This window comes from Anthonomus grandis, chromosome 22, assembly GCF_022605725.1.
Source record: "Anthonomus grandis grandis chromosome 22, icAntGran1.3, whole genome shotgun sequence".
Taxonomy (NCBI): Eukaryota; Metazoa; Arthropoda; class Insecta; order Coleoptera; family Curculionidae; genus Anthonomus; species Anthonomus grandis.
The window spans coordinates 20,572,109-20,596,093 of record NC_065567.1 but is presented as its reverse complement, the minus strand read 5'-3'; the positions used below and the strand labels follow the sequence as shown (position 1 = coordinate 20,596,093).

The 23,985-nt window shown below is 30.4% G+C and overlaps 1 protein-coding gene across 6 annotated transcripts; it reads left to right on the top strand.

Annotated features, from left to right (window-relative positions):
- Window positions 1–278: 278 nt before the first annotated feature.
- Window positions 279–20,579, top strand: LOC126748560 (ras-related protein Rap1). Of its 6 annotated transcripts, none has more exons than XR_007664767.1 (6): window positions 279–428; window positions 5,967–6,174; window positions 6,731–6,859; window positions 15,412–15,564; window positions 15,777–15,919; window positions 18,841–20,579. XR_007664767.1 is itself a non-coding variant. In XM_050457876.1 (6 exons), exons 2-5 carry the CDS (start codon window positions 5,992–5,994, stop codon window positions 15,864–15,866), a joined length of 555 nt encoding a protein of 184 aa, XP_050313833.1. In that variant the 5' UTR covers window positions 279–428; window positions 5,967–5,991; the 3' UTR covers window positions 15,867–15,890; window positions 18,841–20,579. The 6 variants fall into 6 exon arrangements, 5 of the variants coding, with proteins under 5 accessions (XP_050313833.1, XP_050313831.1, XP_050313832.1 ...); XM_050457876.1 differs by having other exon boundaries at window positions 15,777–15,890; XM_050457874.1 differs by having other exon boundaries at window positions 15,777–15,906.
- The last annotated feature ends 3,406 nt before the right edge of the window (window positions 20,580–23,985 follow it).

The window sequence follows — 23,985 nt, the reverse complement described above, 5'->3', positions numbered from 1 at the left end:
CCATCAATAAACTTTAAAACAAGTTAAAATAGTTACATTCGTGCGTGTGCTTATACAAACTTGCTAACCATACATTAAACTACAACCTAATAAACAATTTGTAATAAAATATGTGTCTTTATTTAGTTAAAAATGGCAACCCTAAACGATGATCATTTTGTTTCACCCCTTAGACAATTTGAAAATCTGAACACACCCCTGAGGTACATAGAACCTTTGGCTTTGACATTTGTTTGACAGAGGTGACAGTTGGGAAAGTCCAAAAGGGAAATATTTGAGAGGACTCGGCAACGCTGCATGCGCTCCAAACGCTGTAGAAGTCAACGTAGTTGCGAATAGAAGAAGCGGTGATATATTTATTATAGTTAGATTAATTTTTTAGTAAATTCAGCATCTTCCGATGCAAAATTAACAATAATACATATACGGTAAGTTCCCTGCATTTATGTAAATGTAATTCATTCCCAGTCCCTTACATCGGATATTACACGGAAGGCACACAATAGTCCCGACGAGTGTGAAAAATGGGTTATAAGAATATTATTTGTTGAGCCATGACAGTGTAAATTGAAGTGCTTTTGGACTGTTTTTTACTGAAATTTCTTAAAATTCTTTGTGTAGTGCATTATAAACACTGGTCCAAGACCTCAAGTGCCAGTTAGCCCTGAAAAGTACGTAATTATATATATTTGGTGTTTTATTAGTTAAATAGTAATCTGTAGCAGCTTACCACAGACTCAGAATCACTCCCTTCCTGCTTTGATATGTTCAGTGTGATTCATTACATTCCAATTTATTTGTAGTTTTATGACCAATTGAATTGTGCGAAAATAGCTCTCTGCAGGAGTCTCAGATTATTATTCACCCAAAACAATTAATACTAAACTACTCATTAATGAAATTTGTCAATTATATCTGAAGGCAAACATATTTCTTTATCTGCAACCACCTACCTTTCAGTAGAAATTGGTAATATACATCAATTAAATATAGAAAATCTATAAAATAGCTGTAAGTACATTATGAAAATAATATTCTATTTTTCAATCATAAGCCATTCTTGAATGGATAACATTTTTAAAGCCCCAAGAATTGGTTATTATCGAACATATCACAATAAGGTATGTTACAATATAAAAAGAAATGAAGATTAGTGTAATATCAAACCAAGTCTATTATATAGAAATAAAATTAAAAGTTGTACTATCCTTTGTTCAAATCTTAAATCTTTTATATGTCTAAATTTAAATTCCTTTATTGCCACATCAGGTTATATATCAGGACATTGGGGTCCTTAATTACTAAATTGAATACAGAGATCTTTTGCTATTATTAACATAAATCAAATGAGAAGTTAAATACTAAAAAATCAATAGACTTAAACTAGTAAAATACTAACATTACAGTACAAAAATACTAACGAACAAACATTTTTGACATTAAAACATGGATTAAAGTTAAAATGAATAAAAATATGAATAGGCCTTACAATTAAGAGAAAGAGAGCAGTCATATAAAGAGAAAGGTTTATAAGACATCTTCGGGTCAGTATTCTTGTGATGTTAAACCATACAGCAGAATGATAATTTTTTGGGATACAAATAGGTAGATTCTATGTTGATGGCTTGTCCCCATAACATGATGTTGTAAGATAGATGAAGATATCATAAACATGAAATAAAATAGAAGAAGGTAAACAGTTTTTTAATTTTAACTTTTAAATGCTATCCACATATATTGGCTAAGAACTTCACCATTTTTGTTAGAGTTTTTTATTAGATTAGCCCTAGAAACATTTGGACAGTCTTTTCTTCATTTAGGATGAGTTGATTAGTTGAGCACCAATGCTTCATGCAGTCACATACTGTATAAATTTTCTGTATGAGTCTGTTCATCACTAGCAGCTATTTGTACTGGACTATCATAATCAAACTTTATGGTGATACCAAATAATGTGTCTGGTAGCACAGCTCTAAATAGCTAAGCAACTTGCGTAGCTATTTAGATCTGTGCTGGTAGTGATGTACAGTCATGGTCATATAAATCGCCCACTTTTGAATCCATGCTTTCAAAATAATAAACACAAATTCTTCATAATTTCTTTTATATTTAGGTTATATTTAGTTAGTTCAATTTTATTAAACTAAAACAATATTTCTACATAATAAAAAATCCTTAAAAATTAAAAAATGATGCTGGTCAACTAAATAGCACATTTCAATTAAAAGTAAATTTAAAGAAAAAATAATTAATATTTTGTAGGAAAACCTTAATTTTTTTGTTACAGCCCTTAGTCTGGTTGGCAATCACCAATTTTTCGCAATAACTTGCAGGAATTTTAAACCATGCTTCCCTTAATCCATTCCAAGTTTATCCAGATTTCATGGGTTCAGATCTTTAATTTGATTTTTTACATGTCATATTCCCACAGATTCTTTATATGGTGTGGATCTACCATATTATCTGTTAACCACTTTTTTATTAGTCTTGCAGAGTGTTTGGGGTCATTATTTTGCATAAATTTTCATGTGACTGACATAAACTTCTCAGCATAGGGTTCCATTACATTTTGCAGGATGTCTTTAAACATATTGGTCCATTATGCCATGTATCCTATTAATGGGCCAAACCCCTTGCCATGACATGGCACCCCAGATCATGATTGATCCTCTAGCATGCTTAATGATTTGATTAAATAAAGTGCATCAATGCCTCACATGACATTTTCTATCATTTCTGAACCTGTTTATTGTAGTTTCATCATTCCACTAAATGCTTTTCCAAAAATTTACATTCTTATTTAGGTGCTGGCGAGCAAACATTCATTTTTTTTTATATTCCTTTTGGAAACAAAGTTTTTCTTCTCACAGTGCAGCCCCTAAGGTTTACTTTACATAACCTTCGTCTTCTTCTTCTTCTTGTCAATAAATTAATGCCACAATTATTTATTTTACTGGAACTTAAAAATGGATTGGACTTATTTATTCATTGACTTATTTTGTCCATATATCCATACATTTTTTGAGGACAGAGAGCTCTGCTTTTATTTTCCATGCTTTGTGTGCTTCTGTAGATACACAATTTTTCTGGAGCAAACTAAATTTTTAGCAATCGCAGATATGGATAAACAAACATTTTTTAGTTTAACTATGATGTCCCGCTTTTCTGGGTCACATTGTTTTTTTCTACCCACTTAAAAAAATGCAGTTTAGTCAATATTATAATACTCTAAATAAGGCAAAAACAACTTACTTGTACAAAAAATTATTTGAACAAAATTTAAATGATGTGCTATTTATGTGTCCACCCAAAAAGAATCTAACTTACACTAAATTTTTATATGTAGGAAATATCAGAAAATATTTGCCGCATTTTTTTACTTATAAGGAAATAAAAAGACATTATTTTCTTCTTGAAAATAATATAGTACAAGGTGTGTTATTTACGTATATGACCATGACTGTAGTTTGGTTTTAATAAATGTAGGATTCAGGGTATCAAATGCCCTGGAAAGGTTCAAAAATATTCTGACAAAAATCTATCCAGAATTCAATTTCTCCCTTATAAAGTTTGCAAGCTCAACCTCTACTAAATCGGTAGATTTTTTGGTCCGGAATCCATGTTGGCTGTTGTCCAAGGAGGTTATATTTTATCCTCACAAGTCTATTGAAGAGCACTGTTTCAACAGTTTGGGGAAAATATGCTGAGATTTGATATTGGCACATTTCACATGTAATTTTTAATATTTAAAAGGCTTTGAATGTTCAAGAATATGACCATTGCCACACAGCCTTTGAATTTTTTCCTATATTATTATTGTATGTCATAGTTAAAACAATTTCCATGAAAGAACAGAAATAATTACAATAAGAAAACTTCAACTAAGTTGGGTTTGATTCAATTAAGGTCCTGTTATTTTAAAAATATGGTAAGACATGTAGTTTGCTTGGGTACTTGGAATAGACAAATTGGGTAAGAATGAGTAAGTTTTCACAGTGGTTTATAGAATGGATCATTAGAAGTTTTTTATTCAGTCGTAATAAGGTACCGAGCAAGCAACTTTTCACTTCCTGGGAATTGCAGAATTTAACCACTCCAGAATCTTTAAAATCTATAGACTCCTACATGTTTGGCCATGTTTGGTTAGAACATGCACAAAAGAATAACAGAATAATCACAGGATAGGTACACAATTGATTTATTACCCTAGGTTTCAAAGTCATAAAATTTCTAATGTTTTTACCTTTATAATTGCTTGAATCATTTATTATTGTGGACTTAATTGCTTACAAATTCTGAAGGTCATGTGGGAGGGTATATATTGGTTGTTTGACTATATCAGAATGTGGCATAGTTATGTGATTTTATAGGGATTATTAAATTGGATTGTTTTCTGAATGTGCATTATTTTTGGCTATAACAAATGACTCATTCTTTAGGCATGTTTACTCAAAATGCAATAAATGCAAGCTACTTGATATTTTTCAAGAAACAAGTACCGTTTGACAAAACAGGGTACATATTATTGTTTTAAGACTCAAGGAACATCTGCTAACTACATATGTTAGACCATGCTATGAGATATGATTTTTTTCATTTGAAATGATTCCATTGGCAATATATTTTTACTTTTATTATATTTTTTGAATGAGTTTCATAAATACACCTACACACTCCTATCAGCTCTCAGTCTTCAAACTTTTTATCTTGTAAGACCTAGAACCAACATCACCAGTTTTCACCTTTACAAAGAGCTTGAAGTAGTACAACGCTATACAGGATCAGTGTGATATATTCAACTGTACTTAATAATTTTTCAATATAAATTGTAATTTGGTTTAAGTTACCACCATTTTTATCTGTCTTTTTTTTCACTCTAATATTGGAGTTTCTCAGTTGAGTGATGACAATAAATTAACATTGACAATAGATTGCAATAGTCCACATCCCCATAATACCCTGCAGTTGAAATATTGTAATAATCATTACTTGTCATTGTGAATAGACATTATACAACTTACATAAAAAGTAGAAGTTTGCATTACAAAACCTTATTAATTCCTAAAATGTTGCTTTTACATTTATACATCTCTAAAGTAAATATATGTAACAGAAACGAAAACAGGATTTGCTCATAATTAAAATGATTATAGAGACTAAATTAGAGAATATGTTTTAGAGAGCAGACGTCTGGAGTCTTCCTGCTTTGTTCCACTGAACTATTGTGTTTATAGAGACAGTGTTTAGTGTTGTAAATGAAATTTAGGCACAAAGGACTAATTATGATTATGGATTATTAGTTGGAATTAATTTACCCTCTAAAATATAATATGGATATTTTCAAATTTATAATTACACAACGTAATTGAAGTTATCATAAACACCAGTTAAACCCTTCAAAGGAAATACCGCAACCACAACGTCTAAACTGCAATTTAAACGTCGCATTTCCCAAGCTCTCATGTTTCTGCACTTGAGACGTAACGAATTGCACCCGAAAGAAACTGCAATATTCCCCCATAAAATTCAAATAGACGTTTGACACACGCATCCACTCTATATTTCTGCCCCTTGAAGCCCATCCAGAATATCCAACGTTGGCAGAAATCGCGCATTTATAAACTCGCTACAATACGCGGAAGTTCTCCGTCTGCCCTACTTACCGGTAAGTCCCGAGCGGGAAGCGCACAATTACCCGGTAATGTTTTAAAAAATAGTTTTGTACTGTATGTTCGCGTAAGTTGTAAATAATGGTCGAAACAACGTACTTGTTGAGTGCTTTTGTCATTATTCAGGGGGTGCCTACATTAATTTAATACAATTTAATACAATGCTCTGAAAGAACATTAAATTAATTTAAAAAAATATATGTATAGTGAACTCATGTATTTATTTTCTCCCCTCTCACACCCTTGTCTTGTTTGATTGTTGTTATTAATATATAATAAGTACTTTATTTTTTTCAGAAACTGCAATACCAAATAATTCAAGATGCGGGAGTACAAAATTGTAGTGCTGGGTTCGGGTGGCGTAGGTAAATCGGCGTTAACAGTGCAATTCGTGCAAGGTATATTCGTAGAAAAATATGACCCAACGATAGAAGATAGTTATAGAAAACAAGTGGAAGTTGATGGGCAACAGTGCATGTTGGAAATTCTAGACACAGCTGGAACGGTAAGGATACATGAATAATTATATTTTCTTTGTTTCTTTAAAGGCTTATCTGAACTGTCTTTATTTCAATACTAAATTAATGCATGTTTTTTGTTTATAAATGTCAAATTTAAGTATTAAGATATTTTGCTTTAAATACTGATATTTTTTACTGTCTATTAAAATTGCTTGATTTCAATGAAATAGGTCTCCCTTTTTAAATGCTCAAATGGTTTTAATGCCTTAAATTGCCGGAAAAATGATGGAGAGTAAATTTTCATTTAAAGGAACTCATAATTGAAGTTTGCCTGAACTTTCGTTTCTTTCAGTTTAAAACTTTGCCAGCTTCCAATGTTCAGTGCTTAATATCATTCTGATTTAAAAGTTTGCTAATTAAAAACTTACTTAGTTAATTTTATGTGACCTAAGTGTAAAAGATATTCTAAAGTTTAATTAAAATGGGATATTTTCATAAAATAATATTTTGCCGGTGAAAAAAAATTAAACCAGTGACTTATTTACAGTAATTTTTTTTATATATTGTAGAAATTTTAAAATATATTCATCTTTGTTACAGGAACAATTCACTGCAATGAGGGACTTGTACATGAAAAACGGACAGGGTTTCGTATTGGTCTATTCAATTACTGCCCAGTCGACGTTTAACGATCTTCAAGACCTCCGAGAACAAATCCTTAGAGTCAAGGTAAGGTTAAAACTTAAATTTGTGATTCATTTTTTTAATTCCTCCATATTCACTTATAATTAACTAATGGTTTCTATATACATTTTAAGAACAATTTAAATTATGTATGTATCATACATATTTATAGTTTCTATATATGTATACATATATTTGTGTTATTGGTTTGAATAATTTAGGTTTGCCATACTAGCAATTTGCAATAATTTCCTTTTATTAATTGATTTATTTTTTGATATGCTATATAAAGATATTATATGTACTATGCGACAAAAACATTATTCCTTAATATTTGATTTTAAGGCGTTAATGTTTTGAATTATGCTGTGAATTAGTCATCAGCGCTGTTTGTTCGCCTAATAATGATGATTAGCGTTAAATGGGTACATCGCTGTAACGTAAACACTTTTGCCCTAAAGTCGATGAATTAGTTCATCAAGCCTGGTTTGTTATTAACGTCTCATTATCTTTAATTTACAATGCTAAGAAAATATATAAAGTTCAAGGTGACGAAATTGTACTTTCAGTGAGAAGTGAGCAGGCAGCAATCAGAGTTTTTTCTTTGATAAAGTGTTTCACTCACATTTGAAATATGTAGAAACTACTCTTGTTTTTTTTTTAATTCAACTTAATTTAAGTTCAGTAGCTGGAAATATAATTTATGAGATGTATATGAGATTTAATTTATTAGATGTACAGCTCTAAATGAATGAAAGTTGATGCAGTTAATGTAAAGTAAATGATCTACTTAGCATTTGTAAGGAAAGGTTAAAGTTAAAAATTTCATGATGAATTTGCAGCAAAGGAATGTTTAACTAAGTTCTCATTATAGTTTCATCGAAAAATTCAATTTCTAGTTAATTGATTGTGTTTCCACTTCCATTTTAAAAGTATAGTGAAAATTGAATAGAGCTCTTTATAGACAATTCAGTTAGTAGAACTACGTCCGGATGCAATTAGATTAAAACTGGATGAAAACATTCCGTGTAAACGTTGTGATTTGATAAACTCTCACGTGACTTAATATGTCGACCTATCGATTATTTTCCATTCGTATATTCCTATTATTTTATATATGGGGAGTGGGTTTTCCATTTGATAAGCAGACTAGCCAAAATTTTTTACCTTACGTGTTTAATTTGATTTAGAAAAGCTTAGGCAAATTCGTTTATATGAAATGCACAGAAATCGAATTGCGTCCCGTTAAAGCAATTACCATTTGGTCCTCTTTGATTTGAAAAAAAATAACCTGAGATATCTTTATAGTTTTTGGCATGGCGGATCAATTCAAAGCGTCGCCTAACACGTGCCAGTTTAAGTGAAGCAAAAATCGCGTCGATGTAAAATTGGAAAATTGATCATTTAACCTTTCATCCCAAACAGTGTCAATACAATTTATTAGGTTTGTTTTTAATTTAGTGCCGCGACGTACTGACCAACTTTTGCGTTTTTTTTTGTTCAAGAGAAAGGTCACAGCTATTTTTATGTTTTTTTTTTAATACAGATGTTTATAATGCAAAAAGTCAGACACTCGGTAAATAGGTGACTAAAGCAGTAAGCACCCGCAAGAAGAATAAAAAATGTAAACAAAAATTAAATTGCCTTACTATTCAACATTCTTCAAAGCCAAAGATGAATAAAATTGGCAAATTAATATCGTATTGACACGAAAAGCTCATGCACATACACTAATTTTTTTTGCAAATTAAATATAAGCGGAATAGATTCAATTATCAAAGTATCGATAACCAGTTAATTATATCTGAAAATGAAATAAGTCAACCTTCGTAGTAATGGCACAGCTGTTGTCAAGGTTAGCACAAAATAATCAAATATTTTCCCATGAAATGCTTGATCTATCTTTTATCGGTAATATTGCCCTGTTATGAATTGGTGCAACGTTAAGCAAAATTAAAATTTTTAAAGCATAATAAAGATCATTTTATCTGTATAGTTTAAAAAACATTTCCTGTGAATGTCCCTACTTCTAAAATAAATAACCAGACTAAAGCATCGACGCTAAAACAAACTAAACTATTTGATAAGAGTAAATCAATCCCTAGCCCGGATATATAATAATATTTGCCTGCTAGCCCAAATGAGAACGGATCATTATTAATTATTATTATTATCGTTCAGATACCTACTGGCTTCCATCGGTAGCATTGATGCCGCACAACTAAGAGATAATTTCATACTGCGATACATTCCTTTTGTATCTATAATTTTTACTTTGCTTAAATACCCATATTTGCGCCATATCATTAATATACCTGTTTTTTTGGTCAAAATGTTACAAGGACTATTCTGGTTTCATTGTACATCTCAAATACAATGTATATGTTTTATTTTATTGCTACTTTGGTACATAACTGTAACAACTTATTTATTAAATAACCATTTTATATTTAATAGGTCTGGCCGCTGAGTTAAATTTCTACTCGCTTAAGTCCATCATATTAATCTTTCTAGTTAAATTGTAGCGAGTAACCAGTGCCTGACTATATTTTTTTTAAATATAAATATTGCTCTTTTACATTATGCTTTTAAATCAAGTTCTTGAGTCTTTAAAATTCCCACAAAAGTTACATTGTACAAATAATATCAGGAAATCTAGGCCATATTCAAATACCAATTTGTGTCGCTGTAATTGCATATTATGTGAGTTAATTCCTGTGTTAATATCCTGTTGAATTCAAACAAAAACTGTGTATTAATGTTATGCAAAACAACTACAGTAATAGCAGAAATACTTTTACTTGTAAAACAAGACAATATAGTCGCGCATTGCTAATGGATTTTTTGTTTATTTATAAAGTTTTATTTTCGGTCCAAGGCGTAGTTTCTTTAAAATTGACTCAATGATTTCCCTCAAGCATCTTTAAAATAAGGTGATCATGATTGATTTTTATTGAGCCTAAAATTAAGTTCAAAAGTGATGGTGTTTTATAAGAAATTTAGGATTGGCAGAAATTAAAGCTGATTGCTGATTTAAGTTAGTAAGAATCAGAAGAAGAATATTAAATATTTGAGGATTGTGATGTCTAGCATGTAGATCCACATTGGTATGGAGATCTTTTTCAGGAGTTTCTATATACTGTTGAAGAAATGCTTGGGAAATATTTTTTAGCACTATAATGACTCCAAACATCACAGAGGCTAAAGTCACAAAAAAATAACATCTGATTTTCTCTGATTTGTTGCACTAAAGTTGCAATTAATTTGATACACAAAATTTAAATAGTAACAAGATTAGAGTACTTACGGCATGTCAAACTGATGCGTCAAAGTTTCACCATAATATCAAGATCTTCAAACATTTTTACTTTCATTTTATAAATAAATATTTGAATAGTTGATATTGACATTCTAGGAATGTTTGTCTGGTTTAAGTTTACACAAAATAACGTTTTTTTCTTATTGAATGTACCCATTTTCTTCTTTTCAGTGTACTTAATAGTAATTAAATAATATTCACATAAAATCATTTATTATAAATATGACTCATCCAAGTAAATACTAGGAAAAGCGACATATAAAAAAACCGAATGATAAATTTTGTCCTGAAACACCCCAATGAGAATCGTAATTATTTTGAATTTACATAAGTAGTATTACTAATTAAATGGAAAGCGATGAAGTCGGGTCTCCTGGTAATTTCGTAAATTTTTATTTGAGCTCACAGAGGCGCGGTCGATAAAGTACCGAAAAACCGTTAAATCCCGCTGTTAAATAAATAAGACAAGATTACATTTTTTGAAAGGCGATTGATTCAGCGCACGTTTTGCTGTCGCATACTGTATAACATTGTTTACGAAATAAAATGGTCTGAAGGCAGCGGCACCAGCAGCCGGCCGTAATTTTAGAAAAATCGCGGGGCAAATAAAGCGTGCTTACGCGAATAAGTGCTGAAATAAATAAAGACCGTAATTTGTCAAGAAGTTGCGAGAAAAGGACCCCGGCCTTTGTTCAAAATCAACAATGACAACTTTGAGGGGTATTTTTAGAAATCGACGGTTTAATATATGAAATATGTATTACATCTTTTGTCCGCATACAACTACTCCAACTTTAAAACTTCACAAAGTATAGACTTTAAAAGGAATTGAAAAATATCATCCCACTATTGAAAACCTACTCCAAAATAAGTCTTTTGTATGTTGAAATATATCAAATAAAAATTTTGAGATTTTTATGCTTATTTCACATTTCTATTGCGAAAACGATTGATGCAATAAATTTGAAATTGTGAACAAGAAGGTTTTAGCAGAACTATTAATAATAATAATGCCATCTCAATGCAGCATTCAAGCGATGCCAGAAATTGTATTAAATATCTATTAACAATTATAAGGATAACGCTTCAAAGTGAAAAAAATACTTCTATAAAAATTTTAGATAATGTAAATTATAAATACAAGCAGCATGAAACAAGCATACATACACATTTTTAATGGGTTAAGGTATAAGGAGCGGGAAATGGGAGGACAAGGATTAATGTCGGGATGAATATACATGTATATTACGATTGAGCAAAAAAATGTGTATATATAAATTGTTTTTTAAAGGTAGCACAAGATAAGACAAATGTTGAAATGTGTAACGAGTTTACATTATTGGCGAGATTATATGGAAAAGTTTTTTTCTATGTCGTGGAATAGTTTCTAGATGTAATTGTCTAAAGCGTCGTAGCGGTGAGTATTTATTCGAAACTGGACTTTACTGTATAAATATGAAGGTATTTTAAGAGATAGATGCAAAATGTAATTTTCTACGATTGAACGTGTTTAATCATCCTATACCCTTAAACTTGAGTTATATGGTTTTGGCGACGGATTCCAAAAATAAGACGCATTTTGCACTGTTTGAATTCTACGAGGGTCAACTTGGTCCATACACGATATCACAGTCGTTGAAATAGGATAACACTAAAGAATCACAAAGATGTTTTTTAAGTCTTGACCTAAAACTTTTCTTTGATTATAGATAAAATTAAGAACCCTATAGGCTTTCTTTAATTTATCAGTAATATGCTCATGAAATCGAAGATCAGAATCAATAATATAGCCTAAGGATTTTGAAGTATTAGTTATCACAATATGGGTGTCGTCTATTTTTATTTTGAGTTCCTCGCTTATCCTTGATCTGTGGCTTTTATGTCTTTCAAGTAGGGTAACTGACGATTTTGTCGGGTTTATTTTTAAGTGATGTTCTTTAAAAACTGTAATTAAATTTTGTGGATCGGTATTAATATTTTGATTTGAAAATAAAGCTTAAAGGATAATTACAAAATTTTAAAAAGTCTTTAAATCGGCAAGTATAAAGGAGTGGTTCACTAAAAGTATAGTATTAGATTTCAAACTTTCTAAGACTGTATCCTGTCGACGATTACTCAAAAAACAACTAAAAAACTTAACTGCACAATTTGAAAAGCCTATATAATGCAAGATAGACAAAGGAATTTCAACATTTATGAGGTCAAAAGCCTTTGTGTAGTCTAGTAAAATACGTGCACTTAATTTATCTTCGTCCTATGCTTGAAAGGTATCATCAGTGCCATTTTAGCACAGCTATATCCTTTTCGAAAACCTGACTGTTTTAATGGCAAAATCTTATTTTCATTTAAAAAAAAACGAATTTGTATATCTACAATTTTTTCTAACACGTTAGAAAGTATTGGAAGATACTTGCTTATTGAGTGCATATCTTTAAATTCCTTATATTGAGATATTTTAGGCCGAGGTGTGGTAAAAGCATTCTTCCACATAATTATCTGGAAAATATGATATAGTTATACATTCATTTATTATATTTTATGAGGTAAAAAAGGAATCATAAATGGACAACAAAATTGAATCATTGTAATATTATAAGGTCGTCGCATCCGTATGGTTTGCTTTTTATGAATAAAATAATTCTCATTAACTCTTCTTCTGTCACTACTCTCAAACTAAAAATATGTTCGGATAATGGGTCGGAATGCATATTTACTTATTTTTTTTTAATATTAATTTTTTTAGCTTAACCTATGGTTCCTTGCAAGATAAATTTCCTTTAAATTTAGTTCTCAAAAAAGTCTTTTTTTTTCAGTGCGGCTGTTGTAAAATTTCGTATTTTTTTAAAGTTTTAAATAAAGCTTTATCTCTTAATTTTTGAAGATTTCTAATATTTTCTGTAATTCAGAAAGCATATTCATAGTTTCTATTTCATTTAAACACCTTTAAGGGAGTGTACCTGTCAAAAAGTTGTTTTAGTGTAGTGTAAAAAATATTATTTTGTCGTCTATATCATTCATGGTATAAATATTAAGCCAAGGTAATGATTCAAGATCGTTTTGAAAGTTGGTAATACTTTTGTTATTAAAAGAACGAAAAGAGAAAAATACTGGTCGTTGTTCTTTTAAATATACCAAAAGATGGTCAAGCAGGTAGACCGTAACGTTGATTATTTGAGCAAGATCAAAACTACCCATAAATGATTCTAAACGTTTAGTGGAGTCGGTGGAGTTTAGAAACTTTATATTAAAGTCTCCAGTGCATATTATATTTTCACATACCGTGTATAATAGGTTGGCTAAAACATTTTCTAAAAAAAAATTATCTATATTACTATTTGGTGGCCTGTAAATATTTCCTATTATGGCGTGATTATTGCCTGAGGTGTTCTTTATCCAAATGTATTCAAAAAAATTAACCGTTACTGTACACAAAACTTGAAATTTAATATTTAACTTTACGGAAAAAATGACACCTCTCGGCCTCGTTTACCTATCACACCTCGCAATATTATAATTAGTAATATGAATATCAGATCAGTACAATTAATTCCCGAGTGTAACTAGGTTTCAGTTACTGCTTTCAGTTTCATATTTTGAGAAATTTGCCAGTAAAGATAATATATATTATTTCTTATACTATAGGAAAATTGACAAAGTAGAAATTCGTCATTATAGAAAACTCAAAAAGGACAAAGAAACTGCAGCTTCGATTTCTCCCAATTACTATTTAATAAAATATATTATTACATCTCCCTAATGATTTTGAACTGCATAAATATTTGAAATACAAGGAAAGGAATATTCGAAAAGGATCAATAAAATTATAGAGGGTATTTTACGACTTAACGCAGTTCAGTATCTAAAAGTTTAACAGTGTTTGATTCATTCTTGCGGTTATTTCTGGCATTAATAAAAAAATTATCAGGACAACGAAATACCAACTGCATAAACGCTTCCGGAGAATATCCCATGAATTTTAATTAAAAATCCGTGATATTTTAAAATCATCCATGTGATTTTTAATTAAAAATATTCATAAAATCGCGGCCGTTATACCAAAAATATATTTTTGAAATTTTTTGATTTAATAATTAATTTCTAAATCAAGGTTAAGCCTATTAGTGTACTATTCCGTTATTTCTAATTTATAAAGGAGAATCTGTCTAAAGCTTTTGCGTTAGAGGGTTTTTTTTTTTAAAATGAGCTCTATATTAAGAGGATTAAGTAGTACGCCATTTAAATTTTTAATAAGCACACAAAGCGTTAATTGTTCAGGCGTGTATGCTTTTCATTTTATAAACCGGAACCAGCACCTGAACGTGCCAATGTGTTAAGATAATATTGAAGCAAAATGTTCGGGATTAAAACATTTTGCTACCAGAAGATTTTTATAGCATCGATTTTCTGTTTTGTTCCTTTTTTATCCTATCTATCTTCCACCGATTTATCTATCCTTGGATCGCTCTGGACCTAATAGCTTAAAAGATAAACCTTAAGCTATCTGAAGCGTGTATATCTACAGCTATTTTGTAAACCGATATAATATTTGTATGTCCAACTTCTCTTTTACTTCGATTCAATTTTGATATAGTAGTTGGCGTTTCGGGAAAAAAGCTTTCTAATTTCCTCGATATTTCCAAGGAATTTTCGATTAACTGACTACTCGTACATGTCCTCGTTGCCTTTAATAACTTTTCCTATTACTACCCGATAAAGGGATATTAATAATAAAAAGTTTGGACGTCCCGATTCGATTTTTCATGGTTAAGTAACACTTTCGACATAAAATTTCCATAGATCTTAACAAGCGCTAAAATTAATTCAAGGCGTAGGTTTCAAATCAGAAAAATATCACCCTTTTCCAAGAAAATTATTTTAAGCGGGTTATAAATAAGCATTTTAATAACAAAATATTCAATTTAAGCAACAAGAAACCCGTCTCAATAATCCGATTATTAGTTTCCCAGTTTCCTTTAGCATCTCATTACTTTTTCATCAGCGTTTGACAATATCAAATTAAATTGATACTTCTGAGGCTGTAATATAATATTGTAAAAAGTGTACAACTCAAGCTTCTACATCAGACTTCCATCAATATCCAGTGATTAAGTGATATTGAAGATTTAATAAAATGTATTATTCAGAATCATTTAACATCCTGAGGATTATTGATTTACTTAGGTTAGAAGACTGGCACACAAGTCAATACAAATAAATCGGAACGAAACATGTAAAAATGTTACTTTTTTGTAATTGTATTGATCTATTTTTCTTTTAGGACACTGATGATGTTCCAATGGTATTAGTTGGTAACAAATGCGATCTAGAAGATGAACGAGTGGTGGGCAAAGAGCAGGGGAATGCCCTGTCGCGCCAGTTCAACTGTGCCTTTATGGAAACTTCTGCCAAAGCAAAAATAAATGTTCATGATGTAAGTTGTATTTTATAAATAAAATTAATTGTCTTCACCATTATTCACTAACATACTATATGCATAAATGCACCATTCACGCTTTTTCGTTTGGATTTTTACTTTTTTTTTAAACTAACTCAATCTGAACCGAAAATAAAATTAACCAGAAGGTAAAATTGATTTCAAAGGCGAGATGAAAATTGAGTTTAAATTGGTCATTTCCTTTTCAGATATTTTATGATCTAGTTCGACAAATTAATAAAAAATCGCCGAAGAGGAAAGAGCCCAAGAAAAGGAAACCGATCTGTGCACTCCTGTAAAATAACTTCACTTGGAACCAAAAAGTAAATTTTTAAAAAGGTTCAGGAATTGGGTTTGTTTATTTTTATAATTTTTGTTTGCATGTAGGTTTAAGGTAGTTTTTGTTGGGGGTGGGGGACATTTTTGGCAATGAAATCTTATTTAAAATGTTAAAAAGCGAGAGCCGAATCGATGTGTGGCAGGCAGCGTGGCGTCGCGATGCCCTCGTCCGTGATCCAGAAAATCCTGCCGTTAATATGGGATCTTGGCAAGGATAAAATCACCCCAGGATCCTTTCTTTTATTTGTTTCTTTTTTTTTTGGTATAAATTTATTATAGAGCTAGTTTTATAAAAAATTGGTTATTTAGTTCATGAAATAGTCTATTATACAGTGTTTTTGTACTCAATCTATTTTTATATGCTGTCTGCTTTTTTTTTCTAAATGCTACAAGACTTCCTTTTCTAAGTATAGTAACCATGCACCAATTTATTTATGGAACGTTTCAATTTTTTTTGACAATAATACGTTATAGAATTATCATTTATATTTAACTCAGTGTCGATTCAGTTCAATAAAGTGACCCACTATCAAAATATGCTTCAAAATACACACAACTTGGACCCCCCAAATTTCTTTGAAAGAGAAACTATTTTTTTGTATTTTTGTATATGATAAATATTTTTTTTTTAAACCAGGTTATTCATATACGTTTTTTAGGTGCAAAAGTGTTGGGTGATGAAAAAAAATATAAAAACCAAATTACGTGCCAAACATCAATTTATTAAAATTCCTAATTTAATAAAAAACCTATACATTGATTGACTCGCCTTGGCATTGAGCGAATAAGATTATGGATCTCTTTTTGAGGAATTATTTTTCCACTGTTCCAGTACCGCCACAATCAGCTCCTGAAGGATTATTGGTGGGTGTGGTCTCCTTAATATGGTTTTTGAAAACATATTCCACGGACATTTTGAATCCTTCTACTGCGATGTAGACGAGCGTTGTCATCTATAAAAATGAAATTTGGTCCAAATTCTTCTCTCCGAGGTAGCACAATTAGCTTTATGACATTTTCTAGGTCGGTGTTTTCCGTCAGCCTTTCTGGTATATGAATAAGTGGAGTGCGATGACCATGCATAATGCCTCCCAAAATATAACTGTCCCTTCTTGGTTAGGAACCAATTTTTTAGGGAAGGCTAAATAAGCTACATCTCTCTTCATACCCTTATACGACGGCTGTCACTTGTCAATCCAAATCGGGACTCACCTGAAAAAAGGACTTTTTTCCAATTTCAATTTATTGAATAAACTCTATAACATAGTACATCAAAAGTATACATTATGATTAATACAGTTAGAAAACAATGGACATTAAATGCCTGTGTGTGCTCCCACTGTTCAATGAAATCACTTTTCCAAAACTATATTACTAAACTGAATAGGATCGATACCCTACGATTATACCCATATTCAGATATTATAACATAACCCATAGTATTTTATTTGAATTAATAAGAAGTTTTATGTCTATACTATTATTTTGATCATTTGTTGCCTCTTTTATTAAATTCCTTAGTTGTGCGATCACTTAAATTTTGTTTGATTTTTATTTTATAGTGTAAGTATTTAGATTTTTTAAATAATCTAGACAAGGACTTCCTAAAGTTTTATACTCATTTAGAGCTATGGTATTATTTTGATGCATTTTACAACAGTTTTCTAAATTATTTCTTTGGCGTATAGAAACTAGGAGTCCAGTGGTGATTCATGATTTCAGTTTCAGATTTTTCAAATCCAAGTTTGTAAGTCTCTACAATTATATACATACTTTTGCAATTTATTAATAAATGCAATTGTCGATGAGTCAATTTTAATTTAGAATCAAAAATGGCTTATGACATTATAGCTTATAGCTCACTTAAAACATTATTCAATATAACAGAATTAATATCCGAGTTTAAATTATCCTTCTGAACACCACTTTGATCTTTTACATTTTTATATAAAATTTCATGTAAATTATTAATAAAATCCTCAATCTTTGTAGAAGGCAACATATATGTGACAATTACATCAAATGCTGGGATCTTTAGACATTTTAAACCATTCGCCTCCTCAATACAAGATCCTAGAAAAAGCTTTCAACTCACATATACCATAGATCCCTTAAATTTATTAAAATACCTCTCATTCCAGAAAACAAAATATTTCTCAATTGAAGTCAAAACCAGTTCCTGTAGTAAGCCTTCTTCTAGTAAGCCTGGGCACTCTTAAAAGTCTTCTTGATCGCAAATTGGCACCAGTCAGCCTTCGTCAAGTTGTAGGCTGAAATGAATCTTCTGCGGGTTTTTCTGAAATGCTTTCTTACCACTGTGACTGCGATATTCCAATTGCGTTGAACAAAATTGGCTAAATATCGATCCTCTCTTTCGCCTGTAACACGATGACGCCCACTACCAGCTCTTCTATTCACTATGGCTAGTTGCACTATTCTGATAATAGACATCCTAGGAGTAAGCCTTGCTGAAATCGTATGATTTGACCAGTTCCGTTAATGTAGAGCGATTATTAAAACCTGAAATTTGATGGTCAGGCACTTTTGAACAATTGGAAACGAATTATACTTTTCGAGTTCTATACGGAACTGACAATCTTCAACAAATGCTGTAGTTAAAGAAAGTGATCACATTTTATAGTGTTTTTTGTTCATGAGAAAAACAAGAATTTATTCGAGACTATTTCTACATAAACAAAATTTTGGTAAAGGTTTTAGATTTAATTTTATACAAGGGGTCCAAATTACGCTGTGTGTAAATAAGTTATCCACGCAAAGAAAAATAAATTGGTGATTAAAGCTCTTTAAATGACATGATTCCTATACATATTATTCTTATAATTTTATTTAACTTAAACCGTACATCATAGATAAACAAATATTTTCCTGATGCACATATACAGTAATCCCTAATAGCGTTTTTTCTTTTTTCAGATATTTTATGATCTAGTTCGACAAATAAATAAAAAATCTCCAGAGAAGAAACACATCAAGAAAAAGAAATCGCTTTGTGCGCTCCTGTAAAATAACTTCTGGAACCAAAAAAAAAACAAAAAGAAGTACATTTTAAAACAAATTTCAAAACTTTTAAAGACTAAGGTGGAAAAAGTGTAGAAGCCTGAGGCAAGTGCGGACTCGCAATGCAACATAGTCAAAAATTACATTACTGATAGCCCTATTATTTCTCTCCACATGTTTTTTTTCTATAAATCGAGGTTGTTAACTAACTATAGCGGCAATTTTAGTGATAGAGTATTTAAAATACTGCCAATTTTGTGGTGTCAAATAGACGTAGGTCTCACAGCCAGGTGCCTGCGATTTTTCAACCGTATGTGGATAATAGAAACCGCTTTAGGGCCTGGTATTTGAAAATGAAGAGAAAATTGTTTCCTTGCCTGTCGAATCATTTTCATATGTGATTTTTACGGCTCTTATTACCATTCAGACAAGTAGTTTTTAGTGGACGCATCTGATCGCCTGGTTATCGTGGTTCTGTTTAATTTCGATATTTTATTTTTATGTTCATCGAGGGTGAATAACGGTCCGCTTATGTGGATTTTTTAATTAAAAATTGCACAAAAGCTAATACAGAGCTCTTCAGTTTATAGCTTTTTATAATCAAAGCTTTGAAGTCGACTAAAAAATCTCCATATTACGTTCAATCCATTTATCAGAAAGAAAATTTCATTATATACTCACAAAATCGAGTAATTTCTTTTAAAATTATTAAGTTGACTTTAAGGACTTCATAATTTAAAAATACTAGAAAATAAATGTCATTAAACTGTAACTAAGACTAACAAAACATTACCACACTCGGGCCTTATTTATCGAATACACAGTTATTTTTGACCACATTTTCAATTTTTTTATACACAAGAACGTAATTTATCTTTAAGAGTATTCGCCACTACTTATAACATGTCTTTACTTGCTTTAAAGATTTCTGACACAAAAATTGGCGGGATTTAAACACTTTTGGCCCATTCTATGTGATAGTGACCCTTGGTGCTTTAAAACAAATAAAGTTTCTTCCAATTAAGCTTTGTTTTTTGTTCAGGTTCAAAACTCTTCTATATAAGCAGTGGCGTTTATATCAAATTGACAATATTTTAGTTATTTTTTTGAAAAGTGATGTACAGGGTGTGAGCGATTTCAAAGAACTTATTGATGGCTGGCAATTAAATTATCTCAATATATTTTTAACTTCATAAGTGGTTATATATTATTTGTACAGGGTGGTTAGTAATTTTTTTCATTTTAAAGTGCAATATGCGGCGAAGAAGGTTTTTTTTGCATTTAGATTAAACAATAGATAATTTTTCATAAAATAATCACTCTGTACGTAGTAGATGCCTATGTATAAAATGAAAATTGTATTTTTGTCTATATCTATGAGTTCACATAGCTTTTACATTTCACAGCTACTTATTATATTACTATTATTATTATTATTATTATAACTTGATATACAAATGTGTTTATTTTATGTATTTATAACAAATATTGAATTTTATATTATGAATAGTTGCCGAATGAACTTGTATAAATGATTCTGTCTTTAAAATAAGCTTACGTTTTGTTAATGATTTAATTAAGGGAAACTTCGAAGATAATCACAAAGCTTGTAACTTTTTACTTTTAAATAAATTACTGGTCCCATAAAACTATTACACGTCATCGTTTTTTTTTTGTTTTTTTTTTTTATAACTTTCCAACAGTGACAATTTGATTTCAATTATTATTTTAAAAAATGTGTCAATTTTAGGATATGATTTATAGCGTTTTTAAACTGCATTGAGGAATGCAGATTCTTGAAGCTGCTTTCTTAAAAGTATTTTTGTGAAAAATGTAAAACTTGTCAATGATAAAAAACTAATGAATTAGTATTTGTTATAGCTTTAACTTGTGGTGCATATTTTCTATTTCGAAGTTCTTAGATTGTGGTCATACAATAAATAATTCTAAAGGAAAAGTTAATTGCATTTTTCACATTTACTCCGAACGCTGGGCTCAGTTTTTATCATCTTAATCGGTAAAAAAATATATTTGCTACTAACATCCTAGTTCCAATAGGAGATTGGAAAAATTAGCCTTAGATTTTTTTACATTTATTTTCCAGAGTGCAAGTCAGCATTAACTTTACCGTACCTTATAATTTTTTTTTAAATAAACTAATGTAGCGATTATTTTCAATGTATTTTCCTAGCAAATCAAATTGTTACTAGCTTTTGTTCCCGCTCCTTCATAGACATATTTCAAAAGCATCTATGACTGCCGTTTTATATTAAAAATGACTTTTTATATTAGTGATTAGTAGTTTTTCACATTACATATTATAATAGTAAGCATCCTAATTCAATGCAGTGATGTGCCGGGGATTTCCTACCCTTATCCGACACCACTGCTTCATATTTATTCATTTTAGTGCGATGACTATCATCATATTATTATCATCACTGTTATTGAAATTGTAGACATTTATTTTTTAGTATACTATGTAGATTTAATACTTTTAAAGGGCTTTGAAATTGTTTTCTTGATTAACATTTTTGTTACTGGTCTTCCGACTTTGATTTGTTTTCAGGACAAGTTTATATAAAAGTGATAAAACTATATCCCCATGAATGTAGTAGGCCACTCTTACAATGTGTAAATGTTTAGGATTTTCGTAATAGTTTCGGGGAAAACATTATTATATAGGATACAAACATTGTTATATAAAAAATACAGGTGTCCCCCTTGATGTTACTTTATGTGTGTTAAATAATAGAAATGTTTTTCATACAGTTATGTATTGTAACCGTTGATGTGCTCATACAACATACAGGTATTACCATTTAGGTTTCATCATAATTTATTCGAACATTGGTACAACACAGCTCAAGTCAAAATAGCGGCAAGATGCTAAAGAAATCCTTAAGATAAATCCAAATAGCCCATTTTTTGACCTGCGCTGTTATATATCAGCGCCAATACTATGCTTTCGTGCCTTTAACAGCCCACCAAAATATATTTGGTTCAGTACCACCAGTATAATAAAATCAGCGTATTAAAAATTCCCCCGGTTGTTTTTTCTGGTTTTGGTGGTATTGTACTCTATTTTTTAATTAAAAGCTATACAGCAGGGACAAACGTGCATGAGTTTTCACTAGTTTTTCAATCTGCCAAGCTCCTTAAAATTCTGGTGCCTGTTCTTATTAAATCACAACTTCTTACCTTTTAACAAGTTGGTTGTTATTAATAGGTCTTTCAATTCATTGTTGGGACCAATATATGTCAGCAATATTTAAAGTAATAGGAACTGCTTATAATTGGAAAATGAGTGAAAATCCAATCCTCGTTCCCTGTGTCTTAGATAATAAATGTTCGCAACTCCTTCCAAGCAAGCTGCAAAAGAACTTCTTAATTTCAAATATCCTGCGTTATGCGAAAATGGATGAATAAACTGGGGCATTAGAAAAGTTTTTGTATATTTATGATGAAGCAGGTCTTTTCAACATAAAACTGATTAGTCGAAATGTAAATAATCAGCCTGATACCGATATAGCATTCAGATATGCCATTCATATAATTATTGCAAGCAATATTTCAACAGACTGCTCTTGCGACTTATCGCCGAGGTTTTACTACAAGACAATACAAATGATGGCGATGCGCGATGTATTTTATTTCTTTTTAGGCGCGCTAGCAGGTCTTAAGATACCTGGGGGGCAAGTTTAGGCATTTTTTACAACATTGTTTTGTGAAACTTCTATGTGACGATGAAAGATGTACTTTAAGAAAATGAATTCATACATTTTATCGGAGTTTTGCAAAGCCATTTAAGGTCCAAATTATACTGTAAGATCATAATGGTTTGGCTTTCATTTGAAAATTCCAATGGAAATTTAGGGTATATTCCGTATAAACTTATAAGTCTTATAGTGTTAAATGGGTTATAAGATATATATTATATTTTCTTAAAATGAAAAAAGTTTTTAAACAATACTTCCAGTTTAGAATGTTTAAAAATAATTTTTCATGTATTTTTAAATACGTAAAATTGCTATAATTCTGCACATGCCTTTTGCACAAATTCAATTGGGGCGGTACGACGTAAGATCTTTGCAATAAAGTATAAAAAGACCGCTTTTAATCCTTATGTTAAAATTATATATAGTTGATATATAATATATTTTGTAAATCAAAACATGTTTCTCAGAATATTCCATTGAGTCAATGATGTTTCTTCCCAATATAATTATTATAATGAAACTGTATAGATTACATAAACCACCTTTGTTTTTTATGATTATAAATGTATGTTACTGTATTCTACATTATTGAGGCTAAATATAATTGAAAGTATTTAAAAAAATGCCTTTCTATTTTATTTATTTTGAGTTTTTTTTACGCATGACCTTTTAATGTTCTTATGCCAAAAATCCACAATATAGGTGTATTAAATTAAACAGTCTATTGAGCCCTGAGCAACTGCAACAGTCATTTTTTGTAAGTCTGAAATTATGGCACCCTGTGTGTCCTATTACTTAAAAAGGATAAAATAAGTTCGGTGAGAGACTCATCAAAACCAATATAACGTAAGATTGGGAGCAATAGTTTATCATATCAAATGATTTAGTGTAATCTAATAAAATAAGGTTATGATCTTGAGCATTGACGATATCATCCACTTTATATCCAAACCCACATTGTTTGAAAGAATATCAGTTTCCCTCAAAAATAATTTGATCTGATGTTCCACAACTTATTCTAATATTTTTTTAAAGAAAAGGCAAAATAGATATTGCGCGCAAGTGACGATAGTCGGTGGAATTATTTATGTTGGGCAGAGGCGTTAAATTTGCAATTTTCCACGATTTGGGAGAATAGGAGTTAATTATTATATCAGTTAAATAAGGAATTATGAGGCTATATTAAGGTTATCAGTAATAAAATCTTTAGATTTTATTTTAAGAATAATATTGAAAACCTGCTCTTCAGTAGTAATAAGAAGTCAAAATGTACCATTTTTAAGATCTCTAATTTATTTTTCTTCTTGCGCTGACCCCTCGTAAGATTGAAAGTTTTTGACTT